The sequence below is a fragment of the Nothobranchius furzeri genome, chromosome 17, assembly GCF_043380555.1.
Source record: "Nothobranchius furzeri strain GRZ-AD chromosome 17, NfurGRZ-RIMD1, whole genome shotgun sequence".
Lineage (NCBI taxonomy): Eukaryota > Metazoa > Chordata > Actinopteri > Cyprinodontiformes > Nothobranchiidae > Nothobranchius > Nothobranchius furzeri.
Window position 1 is genome coordinate 19,493,874 of NC_091757.1, and position 25,459 is coordinate 19,519,332.

The window sequence follows — 25,459 nt, forward strand, 5'->3', positions numbered from 1 at the left end:
ACAACCTATACTGCAAGCCCGAGAAATGCTCTTTCCACCAGCGGACCATCTCATTCCTGGGCTTCACAATCTCGGATCAGGGCATAACCATGGACCCTCACAAGGTCCAGGCGGTCGCTGACTGGCCCCTTCCTATGAGCCTAAAACAGCTACAGAGTTTTCTGGGCTTCTGCAATTTTTATCGCCGTTTTATTAAGAACTTCAGCACCATTGTGGCACCGCTCACCTTCCTCACCTGACCAAGCCCTCCCAGCCAACCATTCCGTCTGACACCAGACGCCATTCGGGCCTTCCGCCACCTGGTCACCCAGTTCACGTCGGCCCCTATCCTCCACCATCCAGAGACTACGGAGCCCTTCGTGGTCGAAGTCGATGCCTCGGACTTCGGTGCCGGTGCCACCCTGTCCCAAGGTGGGCCCGACGACAGACTCCATCCCTGCGCCTACTTCTCTAGGAAGTTTTCCGCCACCCAGCAGAAGTATGGCATGGGTGATCGGGAACTGCTGGCCATAAAATGGGCGCTGGAGGAGTGGAGACAGTGGCTTCTAGGCACCATCCAGCCTTTCACTATCCGGACGGACCACCAGAACCTGACTCACATCCGATCCGCCAAGCAGCTCAATCCTCGCCAGGTCCGCTGGGCCCTCTTCTTCAAGCCCTATGGGTTCCATCTTTCCTACCGCCCTGGAACTAAGAACCAGAAGGCTGATGCCCTCTCCCGCCAGTTCACACACTCCACGCCCACGTCCGAGCCTGCACCAATTCTCCCAGAGCACCGTTTCCTGGCCCACCTAAGGTGGCCGTTGGAGGAGGCTATCCAGAACGCCCTCCGGAACGACCCCGCACCTCCAGAGACCCCCGCGGTTCGTCTCTATGCGCCTACATCATGTCGCAGTGAGGCGCTCTCCTGGACCCACTCCTCACGCCTGTCTGGCCACGCGGGGTTCTCTCGAACTCTGAGGTTCCTCCAGCGAGCACTCTGGTGGCCTTGCATGGCAAGAGATGTTAAGGAATACACTACCGCCTGTGACATCTGCGCCTGCTCCAAAGCACCCAGCCAGGCCCCTGTTGGTGTCCTCAGACCTCTTCCAGTGCCCTGCCGTCCGTGGTCCCACGTGGGTCTGGATTTCGTGACAGGACTCCCCCCGGTCAACAACCTCAACACGGTCCTCACAGTCACTGACTGGTTTTCTAAGGCGGTCCACTTCATCGCCCTTCCGGGTTTCCCTTTGGCCCGACGCACGGCGGAAATATTCCTGGAGAACGTGGTGCGCCTGCACGGCTTCCCTGTTGATGTGGTCTCCGGCCGGGGTCCCCAGTTTACGGCCCAATTCTGGAAAGCCTTTTGCCACCTAATGGGAGCATCAGTCAGCCTATCCTCAGGCTATCACCCGCAGACCAATGGTCAGACGGAGCGGGCTAACCAACAGCTGGGTCGGTACCTCCGGTGCTTTGTCTCGGCCCAACCCTCGCAATGGCCTAAATACCTCCTCTGGGCAGAGCTGTCCCACAACCTTCACACCTCTTCAACGACTCATTTGTCCCCTTTCGAGGTCTGCTATGGCTACCAACCCCCGGTCTTCGCCCACCAGCAGCCCAAAGTTGCTGTACCTGCCGCACAATCCCTAGTGAGGTGCTGCAAGAATGCCTGGATCAAAGCACGAGCTTCCATCACCCGAGCCAATGGCCATTACGCTCGCCAACATCTCCGCCGTCTTGTCCTTGTCCCTCTTATGTCCCTGGGGATAAGGTCTGGGTGTCCACTGCGGACCTCCGCTTCCGTGCAGGGTCCAAAAAGCTTGCTCCCTGGTTCCTCAGGCCTTACACAATACAGAAGGTCATCAACCCAGTCTCGTACCGGCTGCGGTTACCGGCGACTCTCCGCATTCATCCCACCTTCCACATCTCCCGACTCAAGCCCCATGTGGAATCCTCCCTGCTTCTGGCTCCGGCGCCTCCGCCTGCCCGCTTCCTCGACGGTGAGCCCATCTACACCATCCGATGCATCCTGGACGCCCGTCGCAGGGGTCAGGGATGTCAGTACCTCGTGGACTGGGCGGACTACGGCCCAGAGGAACGCTCCTGGGAACCGGCCCACTCCATCCTGGACCCTGACCTGATCTCTGACTTCTAGAACCGCCGGGGCCACCCTGGGACTTCAGGAGCAGTCCCTCGACGGGGTGGGTGGGGGGTGGGGGGGGTCCTGTCAGAACCCAAGTCCCCAAACCAGCCTCTCCCAGCTAGCCGGCCTCCACCATGGACCACAACTCCCAGCATGCCCCTCGCGGGGATTCCCTCCACGTCGCACCTACGTCACGAACTGTGACTATATACGGAAGTCGCCTCCCCAGCTCACCACAGTCATCGTTTCTTCGGATCTATGATCAGAGTTTCCAAGCAACCGATCCATCGTACGAACTCTCAGCTCACAGTAAGTGTTCTTACTTACTTCGGGAAAACCCAGCATTTCCGCATCACTTCATTGACGCTCGAACGCTCTGAGATTCTTAGATGAAACCGAGAGCCGGCATTTCACGGACGCTATCACTTCCGCGTCTGTGAGACAATGCTCTCCACAAGCTCAACTCCCGTATCCAGCCGACCAGTCTGACATCAGGGGCCAAAAAAAGTTTCAAAGTTGAATAAAAAATAAATACAATTTAAAAATCACAAGTACTTTACTTTGCAGTATTTTTGCTCATTTAAGACATTAAACAAACAATCTTTTAGTCTTTATGAAATGTAAATTTGTTCAGAGGTCCCTACTTTATTTTGACTAATTAATTTGACCCCCCCCCCCCCCCCCAACGGCATAAAATGGTACAGTTCACCTGGCCGAGGGTCGCGTAGCAGGCGAGGCCAGCTTCACGCAGCAGTCAGACAGCAGAGGCTGCAGTAAAAATATGTCTGAGTCACGGAAAAGGAAAGAAAGAAAGGAGAAAGAGGACAGGCAGAAGAGAGGGCGTCAGTATGTCACACAGTTTTTCTCAAAGAAAAGTGGGTTTAGTTAGTGAGTGGTTAAATTCAACCTGTTTGTTGGCTTTGATTTCCATAGTGAGAGGAATGTTGGTTACGTATTGTAACCCCAGATTTTATGAGTCTAGTCGCAACCCTTAAGCTAGCTGCTATTGGAAGGATGATCTCAGCATCAGCCAATCATGAAGAGCTTAAATGTACGCCCACCAATGGTGGGCACCCCTTGTGGGTATATAAGTAGAGCGACTCCACTGTTTGCCTCCAATGGCTCTTGGTCCTAACAGAACCAGTGGGGCCATTTGCTTAAGGGCTGCGATTAGACTCATAGAATCTGGGGTTACAATACGTAACCAACGTTCTATGTCGTATAGTCTTAGCCCTTAAGCTAACTGCTATTGGAATAATGCGCAGCTGGATGGGTTTACGCCACACTGGTTAGGTCAACCAAATGGACACACCCAACATGTCTCATTTTAGAGAGGGCCGCTCAGCCTCAGCCGAGGGCTTAAAAGGATGAGGCAGCCAGAGATAAGAGTGGGGCCCCCACTAAAATCATCATCCACAAGAGGATGAAATTCATTCAAGTAGGGCTGATGTGGTGCCATAATGCTTTCACTCAGCCTGCCTGAGGTCCAAGCACTGAACGATTGATGGAACCTGAAGACACATCTCATAAATAATAACGAGTAAAGGGACATGGGGAAGCCCATGAAGCAGCCTGAAAAATGTCTTCCATCGATCGACACACCACTGTGGAGCGCCATAGAAGAGGAAATCCCTCTGGCTGAGTGAGCCCGGAGTGTCTCAGGAGGATCCCGCCCTGATGATGTGTAAGCGAGTGAAATGGCGTCACACAGCCAGTGTGAAAGATGCTGGGTTGACAGCGCTTGTCCAAGGGAAGAGTCTCTGTAGTGCACAAACAGGCTTTGTGAGCGGCAAATCCCTGAAGTGCGTGACACATATCGTGTGAGCGCGTGCACCGGGCAGAGAAGATGGGAAGCCGCCTCCTCATCAGAATTATGGGGAGGAGGAAAAAGTCCAGCCAATGAAATTGACCTGGATTTGAAGGAAGTATTAATGTTTTTGGGCACAAAGGCTGGGTTGGGGCAGAAAACAGCAGACCCGCCATCTTCCCGGATCCTGAGGCATGCGGGAGCCACTGAGAGGGCAGTTAGGTCGTTCACTCTCTTGACTGATGCCAGCGCCAGCAGCAAGGCAGTTTTGAGTGACAGAAACTTGAGTGAGGCCTGGTCCAAGGGTTCAAATGAGGCTTCAGATAAGCCGCGCAGAACCACCGTTAGGTCCCACATTGGAAATAGCGGGCGGGACACAAGTCTGTACCTTCTGACACCTTTTAGAGACTCTCTTGGTTAGCTTGCTTCTCACACCAAACCTTCCGTCAGGAATCCTGGCGTGACCTTTGACCCAGCTCTCACCCTGGATTCTCATGTCAGTTCTCTTGTTGGCTCTTCCTTCTTCCATCTCAGGAACATTGCTAAGCTGAGTCCCATTCTGTCTCGCTCTGAACTTGAGACTGTTCTCTGCACCTTCATCTCCTCACGCTTAGACTACTGTAACTCTCTTTTCACGTGTCTGAGCAGAACCTCCCTGAACCGTCTACAGGTGGTTCAGAACGCCTGTGCTCGGCTTCTGACCAAGTCCTCCTAACACACCCACATCACCCCGCTTCTCCTCCAGCTTCACTGGCTGCCAGTGAACTTCAGGGTTCATTTCAAGATCCTGGTTCTGGTCTATAGGGCCTTACATGGACAAGCACCATCTTACATTGGTGATCTTCTTAGTCCCTACACCCCCAGCAGGTCCCTGAGGTCCAGTGATCAAAGCCTACTGGTTGTGCAGCGCACCAGGCTAAAGACCAAAGGTGACAGATCATTTGCTGCTGTGGCTCCCAGACTCTGGACCTCTCTCCCCCTGAGCCTGAGATCAGTGGACTCAGTGGTCTCCTTCAAAAAGCAGCTGAAGACTCACTTGTTCAAGCTGGCTTTTGTATGACCTTCTTCACCACTCTCTCTTTATTCGACTCTCCCCACCTATTCCACCTTCCTCAGGATCCACTGATTTCCCTCTTTCCTATTCACTCTCTCTCTTCCTTAACATTTTTTCTTTTAAATCGCAATTGCTTATTGCTCATTTTAAATATATTTTTAAACATTTTCAAAATGCTTTTTTCTATTTTTACAATTTTTATATTCTTTGTTTTTGTGAAACGCCTCATAATTTTTATCTTGAGGGGCGCTATAGAAATTATATTTTCTTCTTCTTCTTCTTTTAGAAAACGTTTTGTCAGGGGATGATTGAAAACAGATCTATCTCCAAAACCTTGGTGACAGGATGAGATAGCTGCAGCATATGTTTTAATAGTGCTGAATGCGAGGCCCCTGTCCACCAGTATCTGCAGAAATGATAGGACATCCGCCAGCTGGCAGGAGAGCGCTTTAACATTCCGCTCTGTGCACCATTTTTGGAAAGCTGCCCATTTAGCAGCATAGGATGCGACGGTAGAAGGCGCCTGCGCACTCCGAATCGTGGCGACCACATCATGCGGCAGCCCAGAAGCCTCTAAGCGTGACCGCTCAGCGGCCAGACCCACAGCCATTGGCCTATTTCTGGAGGATGTTTGATTATCCCATCCGCCTGGAGAAGGGCGTCCGCCCTCCACGGGAGCCTCCACGGGGAGTCGGACACTAGCGCTTGCAGGTCCGGAAACCATGACGCGGACAAGCGTCTGGGAGCTACCAGAATTACCGAGAGCTGTTCAGACCGAACTCGGTCCAGGAGACGGGGAATCAGTGGGACCGGCGGAAACGCATACAGGAGCGTCTGAGGCCAGGGCTGGCGTGAGAAGGTGTCCGCTCCAAGCGGGGGGTGGTCCCGGGGACTCAGGGAAAACCACAGGCGACACTGAGCGTTTTCGCGAGCTGCGAACAGATCCACAGAGGGTTCCCCGAACTTGATCCAGATCTGTGATATCAGTGCGGGATGCAGACGCCAGTCGGAGTCGCGGGGTCCCCCTCTCGACAGGATGTCTGCTGCCACATTCAGGAACCCAGGAATGTAGGTGGCTTTGATGGACAGCAGGTGGACATGTGCCCAACACAGTAAATCTGTGGCTACCGATTGAACTCCCCCATGGCGATTTATGTAGGCTGCCGCCACCTGGTTGTCTGTGTGAACTTCGACATGACGGCCCTCGAGAAGGGCAGCGATCTTTTCAGCCACGGGCAGAGCAGCACAAAATGGGCACGAGGCCTGGGGGGTCAAGGCCAGGCCAACGTGATGAGCCCCGAGACAGACCTCACATTTGATGTGCAGGTCGCCACTGGAGATGGAGCCCGTCTGGCAGGCCGGGCAGGTCCTTGCGTTGCTGGACATGACTGGTGAGTTGAATGTTGTTTCTAGATAATTTGCTCTTTAAAGAAAGCTCTTAAGCTTGGCTTGAAGAGATAACGGAGGCGAACAGTGGAGTTGCTCCACTTATATACCCACAAGGGGTGCCCACCATTGGTGGGCATACATTTAAGCTCTTTATGATTGGCTGATACTGAGATCATCCTTCCAATAGCAGCTAGCTTAAGGGCTAAGACTAGATGAAATAGAACTGTGTTTCATCTAATTATGGTAAATGGGTTGTTGTCCTAGTCCCTACCAGAATCAGCAGCTGATGATATGTCAGCAGGTGTCCCCTCACAACCCAATGAACCTCAAGAAGGTGAGCAATGTTGCATGTTAGCTAGCAGCCTCATTTAAGGGGTTCTCTGGGAATCACTTAAGGCTCTCTTCTCTATCAGTTATATTACAAAGGAATATAAAAAGGCTATTTTTGGTGATAAACACATTGTTTTTCCACATAATGATAATTATATATAAAAATCAGTAAAAATGTATAGATTGTTTTGGATGCTGGGCAGGTTGCAGTGTTGCCAACTCAGCGACTTTGTCACTGTTCCTAACAACTTTTTGACCCCCCTCAACGACTTTTTTTCCAAAAAGCGCCTAGCGACAAAGTTAGCGACATTTCTCAGGACCCGTTGCTACTTTCTGTAGAACTTTCATGTAGATATTCCCCACAGATTAGCAACAAAGAAACCATTTGCACTCTGAACCGTTCTTCCGGGAGTAAGGAAAGAGAACGATACTCTGCACATGTGCACGAGGACTGACCAATCATAAACCGTTTTCGGCCGGTCTGATTCGCTGAAGACAGAGCACAGCTGCAGAGCTGGAGACCGCCGATTTACGTCTGCTGCTTTCATATTACTGCAGGCTCACGCTTCTACTAGAGACGGCGCGGGGGCCATCTCTGGTTCTGCAGCCGTCAGACACTTTGGCTTTTCCTGCATTTGGCAAATGAAGTCATCGGGAGTTTCAACTACCGTCCCATTTAAACACGCAGCTCTGTGGCTCATCTGAATTTCCTTCAGTGACACAGGGATGGTTATACTATGAGACACCCGCTCCCTTTTGCTCGGTGCACCGTTATTATCACGATGGAGAGAATGCACAACAGAGAAGTTGAGAACCTATGAGGTGTAAAAAACAGCTTTTTAGGAAAATGTCTGTGAGAATGAGGAGAGCAGGAGGTCTGAGTTATATCCTACAACAGAACTGTTTGGATCACCACACCATATCTGTCTTAATGCCCCTTTATTGGTAGTTTTGGAATTTATTGTACATTTCAAAGCAATTTGGGCCCATTTTAATCATACTAATTAATAACTTTAACATATAACATAGTTTTTATTTTCCTCCCTTTTAGTCCTATATATATATATTAGATGCTATGGGGAAAACGAACGCTAATGTGGCGTGATGATGTCATCAATATGTAAATTAGCACGTGACATCATCTGGCGACATCTAGTGACTTTTGGGGGGAACTTCAGCTACTTTCAGTCAAAAACAGTTGGCAACACTGGCAGGTTGAAGCATTGTTATTTAGTCCGTCACTAAGTATGTCTCTCAGGAGCATTATTAATTATATCACTGTAAATAATAAATCTTGCTGTGTACAATCAGGCTGAATATATTTTTAGCTGTTTTTTTGTTGTTGAGAAAAATGGGGTTTCTAGAGACTTATAAACAAATTCATGCAAAGTTATCCAACTTTAAAATTTTATGTAACCCTAACTGACTTCGGCTTGAACTGTGTGCTTATTCATTTTGTGTCTGTGATGAAGGCATGGAGACTTAATAAAGAAGTCACCTTGTGAGCAGTGAATCCTTAATTTTTGTCAGTCATACAGAAATACTTGATTTCAAGAGGAAAGATGTCACATCCTGTCCTGTCTCCCCATTGTGTTCAACCTGCGTCTCTGTTAATTGCTCCCACCTGCCTCTCGTTTTCCAATCACCCAAGCTCCCACCCCGCTTGTATTTAAACCCCTCCAGTTCTGTGTCTCTGGTTGGCTCGTTGTTCCCATGTCCTGCGCGTGTTTATCATTAAAAGACTTTACCTGTCCCAGGTTGTCTTTCTGCCTGATTGCTTCCCAGCGTTTGGATCCTTACATCCGCTCCACTCACCAGCACGTCGTGATAGAAGACAGCTGAAAATGTAGTTATGTAAAGCTTTGACACAACATGGACATTTAATTAGATATCCAAATTTGAATTTGATCATCAAATAACATTTTAGAATAAACACATTTTAAGGGAGTAATAGGGAAAAGGAGATTAACACCTTTCAGCATTTCCTGCTTTTTCCAGCAGTGATATTGCTAATTCTGTTGAAGGAAATTCACTGTTTAATGAGAGACAGCTGGTGAAAATGATATGTAAATAAGTAAGAATGCATGTAGACCTACATAATTAAGCAAAACTGAAACACTAATATGAAGTATATATATTATGTTTTTTTCTCCCTTCTAATCTGGGAGGTTGGAACCCCAGCTCCAGCTATGGACAAGCCCCCAGGGGGCCCAACTTGATATTTTTTCATGGGGCCCAAAATCTCTGGCAGCCCCCCTGGTAATGTCACATATCAACATGCTGCCCCTGGAGTCTGCTTACAGCACTTGATGAGGGGACCAGGTGTGATGAATGAAGGCTGATGAGATGAATTATGGTGTATGCAGGTCAGGGCATGGCAGGGTCATGACAGTCCTTCCTCCACACGCTCTGTCTTTCCTTTTGTTGGTGTGGTTCATGCGCGGAGCGCGCTCCTGCATAAAATCCCGCGTCCTTGCTGGATTAACAGCCACTGCTTTCTCTTCACAAACAGTTTAATTTAAGATTTAAACATGAAACGGAAACCCTTCAGCAACGTGGGACAGTGTTTCAATTTGCGGGTAATTCTGGTCTCCCTTTACTACAGCAGCCACTCAGCTATGGAGGCTGCTGGCCTACGGAGGCTCGGAGCTGGACTCTGGCAAAGGTGAACAGGATCAAACTACTTTTGAGGAGGGAGAGCTTTGCTGCATTTTTGCTACTGAAATAAGACGTTTCAACCAAGCACTGTATGCTTTTTACATTTTACAAGTGTGATTAAAACATTTAGTAAAAATAAACCGTTTAAATTCTCACATTTTAGGGGTGCTGGGAGATGATTTAGGGGTGCTTCAGCACTCCCCAACATAGGCTAAAAACGCTCATGGTGCTGATGGCAATTCTGAACGAAATGAACAAGGTCCATGCCAAACCAACGGAAAAAAAGGTTAGAAGCAAGGTACGAAACAGACACTGTAAAATAATTATAAGTATTAAGATGTTAAAAGTATATAAATGTCAAAAGAAAACAATACATGAGCTAAGATCTACAACCAGGGGCAGTCCTAGCTCGTTTGGTGCCCTGGGCGATCACACTTCCTTATGCGTGATTTACTTGACCAACTTATTACAATATGTGATGCATTTATACCCCAAGGCATAAAGAAGGCAAGAGCAAAAAACCAAGTAGCCGTCGCCGCTGTAACATATGTTCTCCAAAAGTCACACAGCACTACCGAAAATAAAAAGGATTTTTCAATACCTAATACCCATTTTGCCGCCCCCATTGTCCAGGTCTAAAACTGCTACTGTTTACAGCAATATATTCCAATTCATGTTGATGAATATCTTTTATTCTTCATGTTTTCAAGGTTTCAAGTGTTTGAAATTTAAACAAAGTGCTTGAACTGTAAGTGATAGATACTGCAGGTGTGTGTGTGTGTGTGTGTGTGTGTGTGTGTGTGTGTGTGTGTGTGTGTGTGTGTGTGTGTGTGTGTGTGTGTGTGTGAACATGAGCAGCAAATTATCAGAAAGCAAAAGATCAGTCTTGATGAAATGTAGATTTGGGTTCTGATTAGGGTTGTCACGGTAACCGGTGTAGCGGTAAACCCCGGTACAAAAGTTGACAAAAATAATAACCGTCTTGTTTTAAAATATATATATTATCTTGGTGGGTTACCGTGGCTGCGGTGTAGGCGCGGTGACCCTTACCAGCCACCGTATCATCTGCTGAAGTTGCCGGCGGCACATGTGCGCTTTGTTTACGACCAAAACTTTCTTGAGGCTAAAGCTGAAATAATGACCAAAGGAGGAGACAGCAGCGCTCAGGACATTTATTATCCCTCAAAGAAGACAAAGTGGGAAGTACGGGCATTTTTTTTTGATATTTGAAGAATGCCGAGGGACAGTTGATAGAAGACGGCTATCCTGTTTGCAGCACGTGCAGAAAAAGTGTCTGTGAAAGGCAGCAACGCTTCAAATCTCATGACACATCTGCGTGACCATCACCCACAACTCTACAGTCAACGCAAGGCAAGCTAACGTTAGCGTTTTAGCTAAAATGCGTGATCCGAGGATTTGGGTTGAGGGAGAAAGCAACGAGTCGCTATATAAAGCAGCCGCAGCGCCGCTACCTGCATATAAACCGTGTCGCAGACACCCCCATGTTGAAATGACGCTATGCATTACGGGGCTCCCAGGGGCAGATAAGAGTTGGTCTCTCTCCGAGAATAATTATGAATTTAACAATGATTACTGCCTGATGACATTTTCCCACATCTGCAAAGCTCACTGGAAGGACACAAACCGAGGACAATATTTTCCTGATATAGGGTTTATTACTCAAGTAAGTGTCATGTTTGGAGGAAGGTACCTAACCCAAGACATGCAGAATGCAACATAGACCAAAAACGGATGGTAAAATGATTTATTTATAAAGGAGGAACTTAGGATGCACAGATAAGTCTGTGATTGGAACTGCTACGACAGCTCAGCGTCTGGAGGAGGGAGAACACAGGTGAGCATAGGTTCTGATTCAGAAGTCCAATGTAGGCAGAGGTAGAGCCCTGCACTGAAGCCCTAGGCCCTCGTGTCGGCCCGGCCCGAGGGCCGTCGGGCCGGGCGCCTTTATTTTTAATCGAATTCATTAAAAAAACGAAACACAAACGCAACATAGTAGAGCCCTGCGCGGGACTGTTTTCTTCATCCCGCTCCTGCTGAATTTCTGACCATTAACACCTGCAACTGCAGCGTTAAACCAGGGGCGGATTAAGGACTGAAGAACATCCGGGGCTTAACACACGCACACACACACGCTCACACACACACACACACACACACACACACACACGTGACACGCACTGGTCAACATCATATTTGTCTTGTACCACATAATTTTTAATCTGAAGCTACATATTAAGCATTTTCAGGTCAGAGTATTGTTCCTGTTAGTGTTTAGTGTGAGATGATAGTAAATATTCCCTTTCTTTCTCCAACAAATTTACCTGATAGTAAGCTAGCTTTAGGCAAACCAGCAGCACAACAAATATTTTCAAATAAGACTCACAAACCTGAGTCAACACCAGTCTCATCAAAGCTGGGGTTCTGTCGCCGTACTTTTGGTCTAAAAAACGTCCTTATGTCCATCTTCACTCATGCGTTTCAGGCAGAGAGAGCAGAAGAAGCCGGCTGCTGAAGGGCTTCTTCTTCAGTGGTGGAGGCTCAGGCAGGCTGTATACAAACTACTGCCAGCTGCTCCCTCTCTGTTGGACTTTGGTACTGCATGTTACTTCCGCGATTTAGATCCGGGGCTTTCCATCAAGCATCCGGGGCTTCAGCCCAAGTAGCCAGGCCTAACGCCGCCCCTGCGTTAAACTCCCGCCCGCACCCGTAGTGTGCATATCTGCTCCCGCCCGCACCCGTGGTGTGCATATCTACTCCCGCCCGCACCCGTGGTGTGCATATCTACTCCCGCCCGCACCCGTAGTGTGCATATCTACTCCCGCCCGCACCCGTAGTGTGCATATCTACTCCCGCCCGCACCCGTAGTGTGCATATCTACTCCCGCCCGCACCCGTAGTGTGCATATCTACTCCCGCCCGCACCCGTAGTGTGCATATCTACTCCCGCCCGCAACTGCAAAACTCGGAGAAATTACGCAGCTGGACCGAGCGCAATTTGTGGCAGCGGCAGCGCGAGTGGCACTTGCGTTGGCAGCTCTGACTCTTCCGGGTGGTGCCACGGCTTTTAGTGGCACCTGCCACTGCTGCCATGGCCGCTGTCACTGCTGCCACAGCTGCCACGGCCCATGCCACTGCTGCCAAGACACTTCCGGGTGGTGCCACGGCTTTTAGTGGCACTAGCCACGCCCCCTGCCTCTAAAAGTCGTGGCACCACCCGGAAGTGGTGGTGCCACGACTTTTAGTGGCACCTGCCACTGCTGCCACGGTACCTGCAGCTGCCACAGGCTGTAGTGACTTCAGTAATTGCAGCACTTATTGCATCATCGGCCTCATCATGCCAACGTTTTTATTTTTTACTTTATTAACAAAATCAAAACAAACAAGGCTGTCACCAAAAATATTTGAAATATTTCAAGCGGTTTACAAATGCATTTCCCAGTCACTCCATGCATATACAGTGTAATGCAATCAGAAGCGTTAATGCATTTATTTTTTCCATCATTTTTATTGCTCCCACAGACGAATCCGTGACAGCTCTAGTGGAAGATCCACAGACACTTCCGGGTTGAAGACCGGCAGGTCATTGGCCTCCGGTGCGGAGTCAGGAAGCAGGGGAACACCAGAGGCAGATGAAGAGCGCCAGAGCAGTTCTCAATTTCTGAAATAATTTATGACAACTGCTACCAATGTGGATTGTGGAATAAAAAGAGATAAACTGTTAGTTTTCTCAATATTGTCATTGCAATCGCAGCAGATAACGCCATCTGCCGGCTTAAAATGGTTATTGCAGTACATTTTAAACAACTTGGAAGTGAAAAGGCTGTTTGTCACTACAACAGATTTGGGAATGTAGTTTATTGTTAATAGATATTGTGATTTTACAACAATAAAGTTTTGTATTTTCTATATAGATTTATCACTCTCTGTAATGTGAAGGGACTCCAGAAGACTTAGAACACAATAAAACTTTATTAAAACCAAGACCTATGCTGTTTAGTCTTGTACCTCAAATCTGGAGAAAACTTTGAGGTTCTTCTCATCTATGATAAAGGAACAGAACTTGTCATAGTCATTTTTATTTTCAAAAGCAAAAGTCAAATGTTCTGCTGGAGAGTCATAATCATGGTCCTCGTTCCAGCTTTGAACTGCCTCAAGGACTTCCTGCTGTTCTTCCTCATCCATGGACAGAACGGATGGCACTTTAACCATTCCCTCGAACAGTGTTCCCTTTACCCACTCGGCTGCTGCCAGCGTGTCTGCCAAAATACTGCTTTCCTGTGAAAATGACAGACACACACACACACACACACACACACACACACACACACACACACACACACATTTATATATATACATGCAATGTTTATGCATGTATGCTGAAAACCCCTCTTTGATTTCGAAGTAGAAGTTGCAAAATTCCCGGGACATCAAACACCCTCCGCCCTCACTGTAAATATATACATATGTACTATATACTATGCTTGTTATGTGTGCTTTACCTTTGGAGTGTCATCATTAATGGCCAGTTCTGCTTTTCTGTGAGGTCAGAGAAATCATGGCGTTTCAAAATTTCAGCTTATTATACATGCTCCTAACAGGAGTCAGCACCCAAATGTTACTATACCCTTCATTGTCAATGAATGGCTTGGTCTTCATAAGCAAGTCTTCTGCTTGAAAACGGCAGATGACATTTGTAGTCTGCACCCACTGAATCAGAGCCTATAAAACAATTTTACATCAAATTAATTTGGAAAAAGTTAGAATCTACATTATGCAGATCTTTGACCACATTATTATTGTGAAGGCACTATTTTCTGTTGGTGAAAATGTAATTTTAGCATCCAACTTCTTCCTGCTTGTGTTACAAAACATTACAAATACTAGTAAGTTGTGTTTTTTTATATTTATAAGTGTCATATAAACATACCTCGGGCAGAATAACATCTGTTATGAAATGAGGATCCACAGATGTAGTTCCTGAAAGTGACAGGACTCTTTCCAAACGCTGGATGATTGTTTCAGTCTGGAACAGGAAGTAATAAATATAATAAATGAACAATAAAATTATACAATTAATTGGGAGGTTGGAGAGAAAGTCATTAAATTCTTTAGTTCTGTATAACTTCCAATGTACGTTCTTGTCAATAACACATTATTTATAAATTTTACCATGGCCAATTTACACCTTATCCTGTAGAATAAATCTCTGTTTAGTAATTCTTCTTTTAGTAATATTGTATAAATTTGTATTTGTATTTACTGTACATATTTAGAGAGTAACAGGGACGGTGCTTTAAGTCCAGACGCTTTTCTTTCAAAGCTCCTTAGACTACAATGACCTGGATGACTGAGAACCTTCACAGACACATTCTATATGGTATTCTATATGGTTCCACAAACCAAAATATATTTTCCAAAAGGTTGGAGGATTAGAATTCCTGTTAAAATGTGACTTTGAAATATATAAATTACCAATCAAACTATCTGACTTCCATAAACAAATTCTGCTCTACTGGAAAATGATATTCAGCCACAACTTTACACCGCATAGCTCCACCTTGTGGAATAATAGAGCCATTGTAATTAATAGGAAGACTAAATTCAAAGAAGAATGGTATGACAAACAGATTTTATATGTGACAGATTTGATGGATAAAAATGGCAATTTGTTACAATTTGAATGTTTTGTCGAAAAATTTAATTTTAAATGCTCTGTTAGAGAGTTTAATCAAATCAGTAGAGCTATTCCACTTCCCTTAAATTCATGATTAAAAATACCTTGCTTAATTCAAATGTGGTGATTAAACTTCCTGAGTTGAAAATTGGCAAATTTAAATAAGGTGAACAAAAATGTAAAAACAAAGTACTTGGAAGTATGTTAAAAATAGTTATTCTATGATATTGACAAATCAAAGAAAATAAAAATCACAGGAAAGGAAACTACAGCCATGCAGCTATCTTAAATGGCCAATTGCACCCAAGTTGAAAGAAATTCAATTCAAAATAATACATAATATCAATCCAGCTGCCGAAACATTAAGAAAAAGATTTAATTTTGAAGTGAACCGGTGTGTCTTTTGTATGACAGAATGTGAAACTATTGAGCACCTTTTCTTCTCGTGTTCAGTAACAACTGGTTTTTGGGAGGATGTTTATCGATTATTAAATATTGAGAGAAATGATGTATGGCTTAACAAATCTAAAGTGTTGATCTACATGGATGCTCTGCCAAAAAAGATATCCAAAATGGTGAATATTATTTTCATCATGGGAAAATACCATATACATAAAACTAAATGGAAAAACAGCAAGCCTAACATTAACCATTTTAAAAATGAAATAAAACAATTTACAACATCTCTAAAAGTAGTATCAGAAAATAACCAATCTATAACTGAGTTGTACGAAACAATGTCTGAGTTTCTTGTTCTTTAAATTACAGTCCAATGAATCAAACATGTTTGAAATATAATGCTGAAATATCAACCTCTGAACATTTTTTGTTTGTTGATGATATTTTATTTTTATTTTATTATTATTTTGCATCATAATTTATTTTATGGTGTAGTGTCATGTGGTAATTGTTGCAAGTTCTAAATGTAATTTTCATGTTCCTCATCTGAGGTCATTTGTATTTGCTTTATTCTTCAGTACGTTGAATGTAGGTTACATTTTAAACTGAATGTATGTGAAAACGAAGATTGAAATAGTTACAAAAAAGTTGTTTAAAATGTACTGCAATAACCATTTTAAGCCGGCAGATGGCGTTATCTGCTGCGATTGCAATGACAATATTGAGAAAACTAACAGTTTATCTCTTTTTATTCCACAATCCACATTGGTAGCAGTTGTCATAAATTATTTCAGAAATTGAGAACTGCTCTGGCGCTCTTCATCTGCCTCTGGTAATCCCCTGCTTCCTGACTCCGTACCGGAGGCCGGTGACCCGCCGGTCCTCAACCCGGAAGTGTCTGTGGATCTTCCACTAGAGCTGTCACAGATTTGTCTGGGGGAGCAATAAAAATGATGGAAAAAATAAATGCATTAACGCTTCTGATTGCATTACACTGTATATGCCTGGAGTGACTGGGAAATGCATTTGTAAACCGCTTGAAATATTTCAAATATTTTCGGTGACAGCCTTGTTTGTTTTGATTTTGTTAATAAAGTAAAAAATAAAAACGTTGGCATGATGAGGCCGATGATGCAATAAGTGCTGCAATTACTGAGGTCACTACAGCCTGTGGCAGCCGCAGGTACCGTGGCAGCAGTGGCAGGTGCCACTAAAAGTCGTGGCACCACCTGGAAGTGTCTTGGCAGCAGTGGCATGGGCCGTGGCAGCTGTGGCAGCAGTGGCAGCGGCCATGGCAGCAGTGGCATGTGCCACTAAAAGCCGTGGCACCACCCGGAAGAGTCAGAGCTGCCACTGCAAGTGCCACTCGTGCTGCCGCTGCCACAAATCGCTCCTATTACCTCACAATAAAAGAGATGTATTGAGTTTGCGTCCTCTCTGGTCCTGGAGAAAACATGTCACAACCCGCGGCTCTCCCATCCTTCTGATGCGGCTCTCTGTGCTTGTAAAATAATGAATGGATATTTAAATAAAATGTTTTATATTTTACTGAATTAATTTTATATCTGTAAGTCAATTCTATGTAAAGATTGTCTGCGTAAACCTGAACAGGTCCAACCCGGTCTTACTGTGAGACCGGGTTGACGGGTCACCCTTGTGCGTAATCATAGGCGCTTCCTGGGCTGAAGAGATTCTGGGATTCTCCTCCTGGATGTGTCGCACATTGGAGACAGGAACAAGCACTATTCAGCCAAAGTTTCATAATCAGGGAACATTTTCTAAGGGACAAGTCTCTCTGAGAGACAGGGTTTGGAAAACACTCGCTTCAGTGGGAGGAACCTTCCCGCATGCGCTCTGGTTCTGCGATGCGCTCCAAGCCCCTCTCCACAACTTCAGCTCGCTGTGCACATATGCGCTGAGCAGCTCAGATGTTCAGATGGGAATCTTTTCTTGGGTGATTTAGCTACATCTGCGATGTGTGTAACGAATAAAATGTCAGTTTGTCTGCATGCGTCGGGATAATTCTTTCTATTCTTTCTCTGTCAAAATAAACGGCCAAACACGGTAACTATCCGGTCGACACAAGCCCTGCTTTAGACTGTTTTGTTTGCTTGTGAAAATTGTTGGAAAGAGATCAAATTTAACTTGATTACCACCAGAGCCAGTGCGCCGTTATCTCCGTGACGGTAAACGAGGGAAAAACAAATTGATCGGATCCTGCTCGTCTTTTAACACATTGGTCAGGATTGACGCACTTTGTTTTCATTTAGTTGGTTAAAAAAAGTCAGGCTCGGGTCGGGCCAGAGAATCCTGAAAACCTTTTCGGGCCGGGTCGGGCTGGGGCTCAGATTTTAGGTCCGTGCAGGGGTCTAGGCAGAGGTGTTCAGCAGAACATCCTGTGGGGCGTGTAGATGTTGGCTGGAGGAGGGAGAGGTAGAGAGCCGGGGGGAAGCGCAGGAGAGGGAGCATAGGTGGAGAGAAGCGGGGCGTCCTGGTGGATGGGGCACTGGGTTGAGATGAGAGGTGGGTTATGGAGGTTGGTGATATGGTCCGCGTGCTGAAAATCCAAATCCTGGAGTAGAGGTAAGTATCTAAAGAGCCCGACAGAAATCCTGACGAAGGGTAAAAATCCAAATCAGTTCCAGGCGAAGCAAGAAAGGTCAACATCCAAAAATACTAGAGCTAAACACTACGAATAACATTAATCCAAGAAATACTAGAGATAACTCGAGTGGCTGGCTACTACCACGCTGAGGCAATCTTCCGGCGTCGAATTGTGTCCTCCATCCACCTTAAATAGGAAAACACCCCGCTGATCAGGAACAGCTGGGCCACTCCCTCTCCTGGCAAGAGACTCACAGATGGTTAAGAGGAAGAGAGTACTCACCCCAGCTCATGACAGTAAGGGTAAAAAGGTATCTGATTAGAAGGCGTACTGAGGCCTAGTCCACACGTAGCCGGGTCTTTTTAAAACGAATATCCGCCCCTCCAAAAACTTGCGTCCACACCACCTCGTTTTAAAAATAACTCTGTCCACACGTACCCGGATAAATACGTTGTTAAGGACATGCCAGACCTGTAGGCGGCAGTACTTCCCCCGTTCTTAACCTCGTCCTTCGTCTGTGGTCTTCCGCAAGCAGCAGTAATTCTGCTTGCGAAAACAAACAAGCAAAAAGCGCTTGGACGATTGATAAAGCGAGCGCAGCTCTGAGGGCATCCATGCTGTCGGCTAGTGTAAACACAGGTCGCACACGTGATGTCAGCATTTTTTTGTCACGGAAAGTGACGTTGCGGACCTTAAAACTCCGGTTTTGTCTGTCCACACGCAGACACCCAAAACGGAGAAAACGCAGATCTTCACTTTGGCCGGAGTTTTTAAAAAGATCCGTTTTCGTGTGGATGACAGGCCAAAACGTAGAAAAATATCTACGTTTTGGCAGATCCCCGGCTACGTGTGGACAGGGCCTGAGTATCATCTGATCTAATATTTTTAAAATGATGACATCAAACAGACAAACATTAAGAAGTTATGGGCAAATATTTGTATTTTAAAGTCTAAAGGGGGAAAATGTAAAGGAATAAACAACATAATTACAAAATGAAAAACTTTAGGCAAAACTTAGACACAAACTGAGGACAATAAATTCCTGGTATACAGGGATTATTTAGTTGTCTGAAAATGTAACACGTTTAAAAAAATACCGCGATAATACCGAAAACCGTGATAATTTTGGTCACAATAACCGTGAGGTTAAATTTTATAACAATAACCAGCACAAATCATCACTTTGGAAAAGTCACACCAGGTCATCTAGAAATCTGATGGAGGACATGCAAGTGAAACTGGAAAAATGTAAATATTGTGTAAAAGTCCATCTTTTTCAGTAATGCAACTTAGACTAAGAGACCAAGAGCGAGCCACCCCAATTATGTTGCCATGACATGTCGAGATGTGCAGCAAAACATGAAGTTACGCGTCACGCTGACGTCACTCAGAAGACTCAGAAGATTAAAAAGTAAGTAAATAAATAAATAAAATGAATAAATAATAAATTCAATCAAAATAAGCCCCACCCACCCACTATCTCTCTCCCATGCTTATTTCTCAGTGTGGTCTCAGGGAGCTGCTACAGAACTCCATCAGTCAGTCCATCACGGGGACACGGGGACAGTCTAAGATCTTCTAGTCGTGGGCTGGTGTAGAAACTCCCACACCCGTTTTTCACACAACAGGAGATGTTTTAGAGCACTGGTCCCAGGTGGATGAATAGAATAGAACAGTAATGTCAGTGGGGAAATTCATTTGCTAGAGCAGCACAAACACTTACAGAAAAGAAAAAGGAAAATTAATAAGATTAGAGGTAAACACACAAAGGCAGTAAGCTATTATAGTAACCTTCAACCACTAAAAACAACCAATAACAAAACTGGGTATCCAGAACTATGCAGCAGGGACACAAACATACTACATCCGGTAATGAAATAATCTCTATGTTGTTTTTAACAGCAGCTGATTTATGTATCATGGTTTTAACTAGATTTTGGCTGTATGACTTTTTGTTTTATCTATTTTATTTTTGCTTTTATGTCCTCAATTTAATATATGGCGCCTTAAGATTTATTGTGAAGCAATGTCAGCTTTTTAAATCCTGTACAAATACATTTTAACACACATGTCTTGTTCCATGCTGCACGTGCTTGCGTCTGACTGGGCGCCATTAATGAGCAGTGAAAATACAGACAGCGCCTCGCTGACCAGTGCGAGCCAGGGAGAGGAAATGTCAGAGATGGTTTTTACAACAGCGTGATGAAGATGTTAGGTGCATGGGTGTATTTTCTGGTTTTATTACAGTTGTTTCATTTTCTTTCAGAACCATTAGAATAATGTCAATATTTTAGGTGCAGTACCAGCAAACAGGCACAGGAGGGCGACATTGGTCCAACAGACGGTTTACATTTACCTGAAACACCGTGGTTAAGACAACTGACTTCATCTGCCTGATTTCATGTTCCTGATATTTTCTAATGACAGTTTTTCTGTTTGGTCAGTCTTGTTTCCTCTACTTCCTGGATTCAGCGCCAGAAACCATTGTCCACCCCTTTTACGTAACGTGGAAGCAAGCCCTTGTTGCCATGGAGACCTGCCGTGTGCTACGTTAACTGCTGTTCTCCCTCTACTGTTTTTGCTGCATGTGCGCAAAGTTCACGTATTTACTTTTACGTGCTTCATTGAGCTCGTATTTACAGGTAGGACTGACATTTCTAGTCTTTAGTGTTTAAAAGTGTTTCATTAGAACCTGCAGAAGCAGCTAAACGTTCTTTCTGTCCCAACTGGACCGGACCGGACCCTCTGGAGACAGAAACCCGACACACAAGACGGCCACAGCGTTCACGCATGCGCAGCAGTACAATTGTAATGGTCTGCACGCACGGAAGCGCAGGTGGCGTGATGACGTCACAAAGCCTTTATGACTGACGCTGGCAGCATGGACATATACATAAAGGTCTGCAGTCAGTGGTCAGTCAGTATCAGACTTGCTTTGAAGAAGGAGGTTGGACGGATTGTTGCTCTCAGAAAACTTGTTGGTTTTGTGTAAAATACATCTTTTAACAGCTTCCTTCAGAGAAATCTGGTGCATTTGGTGAATATTTATAGCTAAATTATTCACTGCTCGGAAATCCTAGAGTGCAAAATGGTCTTTGTTCTGTCAAACAGCCAACCAGCTTTCCAGTCAGGGCTAAGGTCCTCTGAGCTACAGTCGCTTCACAAACGACGCAGATATGAACTTCTGGCTAGCTACAGAGGAACTAGCTTCGCAGAAACACAAAACCTGTGTCTGTCTGCATCAAAACCTGACAAGTCTCGTCAGATTCAGCCCTTTGAGGAACCAAGTGTCTTTTTCAAGACAGTCGTGTCTGTGGACACCAGTGGAGGTTTAACATCCATCTCCAGCAAAAACTCCTCTGTTTTACGGGCTAATCGACAAGACCAAAGATATAAAATGCTGGCAAGGTACCGAGGAATTTCCGTAGTGGAGAAAAGACAGACGTCCTCTGTCCAACTCCAGGATACTCCTCACTTTCAGCTGTTGGGGAAAAGAAAGCGTTTGAGTGACGGAGGTCACGAGAACTCTGACTTCCCCAGCGCTGCTAAAAGGCTGCGGCTGTCAGAAGGCACACCTCAGCAGAAACGTCCCACTATGATCCGCCTCAAAGGTCGTAGGAAAGGGACGGATTCAGGACCCAAAAGTGTCTCCGAACCCCCAAAAACTGCATCTACCATCAAGTCTGAGCAGCCTCGAACTCCAGTAATCTGGATTATTGGATCCAGTTACATCAGACGGGGTGAAGAGGCGGCTCAGCGGCAGTTTGGGACAAACTTTGGACTCAGAGCTAAGGTCCAATGGTTTGGCAAAGGAGGCATGCGCTGGGGCGGTGTCCTTCCCAGGTTTTACTCCGAGGCTCCCACACACGGTCCTCCAGATATTCTGGTCATCCACGCCGGAGGAAACGATCTGGGTCTCGTTTCCCCGGTGGAACTGGCTTCTCAGATCCAAAAGGATTTGTCCCACCTCCATAAGGACTTTCCGGAAATGAGAATAGCCTTTTCCGCCATCAACGAACGGCAGTCGTGGCGATACGGGCGACCAGGAAGAATTAACAGCAACAGAAAACAGGTTAATTCTTTACTGAGGAGGGCCGTTAGGAGCTTTGGGGGCCTGGTCATCGAGCATCCTGAGCTCAGGTTCTTCAACAACACCCTTTTTCTCCCAGACAGAGTGCATTTCAGTAAGAGAGGAAACAGCTTGTTTCTGGGCAGCATTCACTCTGTTCTGGAGAAGATTCTGGCTCAGAGGTGTAACACCTGAATGTGTTACGCCTTAAAAAGATAACAGCTGACAGAAAAGGGCAAATGGACGAGCTTCTCGTCCAGCACCAAAAAAAAAAATAAAAAAAAAAAAATCCAACTAACTCTGCCAGAGTTTCCCTTTTGGGTCACTTCTGCCGGTCCCAAGCCCGGATTAAAGAGGAGGGGTTGGATTATAACACAGAACTAAATCCACAGTAGAGGGATTTTACTCTTAAGAAATAAAATGAAGGCAGGTTATGACATATACAAATATATTTAGTAAACATTTATAGTTTCTAATCAAACACGTCAAATATAAAACTATTTATTATACAATACAGTACAAACTAGGAATGGGATGATGGTAAATGGTAAATGGCCTGTATTTGATATAGCGCCTTCTAGAGTCCTGGAACCCCCCAAGGCGCTTTACAACACAATCAGTCATTCACCCATTCACACACACATTCACACACTGGTGGGGATGAGCTACAGTGTAGCCACAGCTGCCCTGGGGCGCACTGACAGAGGCGAGGCTGCCGAGCACTGGCGCCACCGGTCCCTCCGACCACCACCAGCAGGCAACGTGGGTTAAGTGTCTTGCCCAAGGACACAACGACAGCGACAGACTGAGCGGGTCTCGAACCTGCGACCTTCCGATTGCGAGGCGAGCACTTAACTCCTGTGCCACCGTCGCCCCACATGATCTACCTAAACTCACGATACGATGCACCTCGATATGTCTGAGGCACGAAACGATACGTCACGATACGATATCAGATAAGAAAAAAAAGAAAAAAAATATTACTGTATAATAACAACTTGTTTATTTTTTTTCCAGTTGCACACAGGGAAACACAAGGCCTAACAGGCCAAACACAAACAGGAACACCCTTAGTGCTGCTTAGGGATGAGTACCGAATTCGGTACTTTTTAAGGTACCGACCGAATTCCACAGTACCGACCGAACACCGATTCACGTCATTTCAAACGGTGCCACGTTTCGGTACTGCCAAGACAGGTGCGCATGCGCAAGAGCATTATGTCGCCGGTCCCTGCGAGCCAGTTGTAAACAGAGCAAGCATGGTAGAAAGAAGAACGCACGCTAAAGCTTGGGTCCACTTCACTAAATGTGATGGGTAACTGGGTGATGAAACTAGCGACAGACAACGATCTAAGTGAGACATCCTCATCTTAATCTGCTCCAGTAGGTAAATAAAATGTTTAAGATAACGTTACCTTGATTTGTTAGCTTCCGTTTCGCTAATGGTGCGTTCGCTTTCTCCTCGGAACTCCGAATTTCCGACTAGAAGAACATGAACGCGCTCTAAAGTTTGGCTTTACTTTACTAAATGCGACGGGTGAATGGGTGAAGGTAAAACCAGCGACAACGATCTAAGTTTGATCCATCATCGTTTTAATCTGCTCCAGCAGCTAAATAAACTGTTAAAGATAACGTTAGCTTGATATTTTAGCTTCCATTGCCACCGTTATCAGCTAATGGTGCGTTCGCTTTCTCCTCGGAAATTCTAACTTCCCAGTAGGAAAAATCATATGAAAAAGGACGGCAAAAGGAATGAAGATACACAGTAAATTTAGTTCACAGTAAAGATGTTTGCTTCAGTTTAATTATCAGCTTATAAAACTACAAGGACGAAGTTAAAATACAAACTTGTATGTTATTTATCATGATATTTATCAAATATGGTTATATATTGAGAAAAATATATATTTAATTATAAAAGAGAATTAAAATAATAAACACTCAAAAGTATCGAAAATTGGTACCGTTAAGTACCGGTATCGACTCGTAGGTACCGGGAATTAGTACCGGATCGATTCAAATGTCAAAGGTACCCATCCCTAGTGCTGCTATAGGCCTTGGTTATCTTATCTCAGGACTGGTTCTTCTTCAAAAAAACTAACATATCAACATGTTCTGGTGTAATCAGTGATCTCTGAGCAGACACAATGTCTCCTGCTGTGGAAAAGACGCTCACTGGGCACTGATGTAGCAGGAATGCAAAGGTAGGCTTTGGCAAGGGAGGCAAGTATGGGGTAAGCATAAGCATTAACTTTCCACCACTCAAGTGGACTTCTGTTGAGTGGGACGGGAATCCCACTCCTGTAGGAGAGTATCTCCATTTCAATCCCTCTGCTGGTCTGCACTGTCTCAACAGTAGTGTAGGAGCTCCCAAGGAGATCTTCCAACGCTGTCTTCTTTGGTGGGGGAGGCTGTGTTGCATCCTGCATCTGCCTTTCTCCTTCTACTGGCTCTTCCTGGCTCTGCTCTGCTCCCTGTGCTGCCTCAACCATGACCCTGGCCTGCTCTGCTGCTGCCTCTGATGTTGAAGCACTGGCCCTAGTGGTTCTTTCATCAGTGTAACTGGTCTGAAAATAAATAAAATAGAAAAACTAGTTAAACATTTCTGTCCTTCACTCTCATTCACTCTCTCTCTGATGTACTAATAAAAAAACATGAGAAATAAGTTTTCAGACTCTGGCCTGCACATACATACAGTTACACACATGCAGCAGGAAACCTCTTTTCCCCCAATAAAAGTTAGCCTACCTGGTTGCGCTGCTCATGAAGTGCTGAAGCTTTTTCACATATTCTGGCATAGATGCACTCACGTTGTTCATCATTCAGATGGGACAGGCTTCTGAATCGTGGGTCAAGCGCTGTGCACTCCTGCAGCACGTCATTACAGTCCCCGGTGCATCGGTCCGAGATGTCGAGTAAGATTTCATGTTGGCGATGGTCTGTGTGTCATTTTCGTTTGGTGACATGCTTTGCTCGATCATGTACTTCAGTGGCATTATCAGTGAAACAGTGGGCTCTTTTTCATCACAGACAACAGTTGTGGCTGTCTTCAGTGGCTTAAGCAGTTTCACTATGTCTTCTACATCTGATATATCAGTGTGATCCAGAGTGTCGATTTCTCTCGCATTCCTTCGGATTTCTGGGCAGCTCAACGCTGCTGAGACAGCTGCTTGCTGCTCCAGGTAGCGCGCCAGCATTTCCTACGTGCTGTTCCACCTGGTCTGGACATCGGTGATGAGTTTATGCCGAGGCAGTTACAACTGGGTTTGCTTGTTGGTCAGGATGTCATGATCTGCCCCAGCCTCCCTGAATGTGTCTCTCCTGCCCTGATT

General features: G+C 45.6%; 1 protein-coding gene across 4 annotated transcripts in view; it reads right to left on the minus strand.

Annotated features, from left to right (window-relative positions):
- The window catches only part of LOC139063675 (uncharacterized), a 44,313-nt gene extending 32,190 nt beyond the window's left edge, over positions 1-12,123 (minus strand). Inside the window, exons 1-3 of one of the 4 annotated variants that reach the window (XM_070546286.1) lie at positions 11,769-12,123; positions 8,451-8,540; positions 2,832-2,907 (exon numbers count right to left, since the gene is read on the minus strand). In XM_070546286.1, coding sequence (XP_070402387.1) covers positions 2,832-2,907; positions 8,451-8,540; positions 11,769-11,844 — 242 coding nt within the window. In that variant the 5' untranslated portion in view covers positions 11,845-12,123. Of the gene's footprint in view, positions 1-2,831 lie in introns of all 4 variants that reach the window. The other 3 variants (XM_070546285.1, XM_070546284.1, XM_070546283.1) reach the window with 3 other exon arrangements.
- Positions 12,124-25,459: the final 13,336 nt, after the last annotated feature.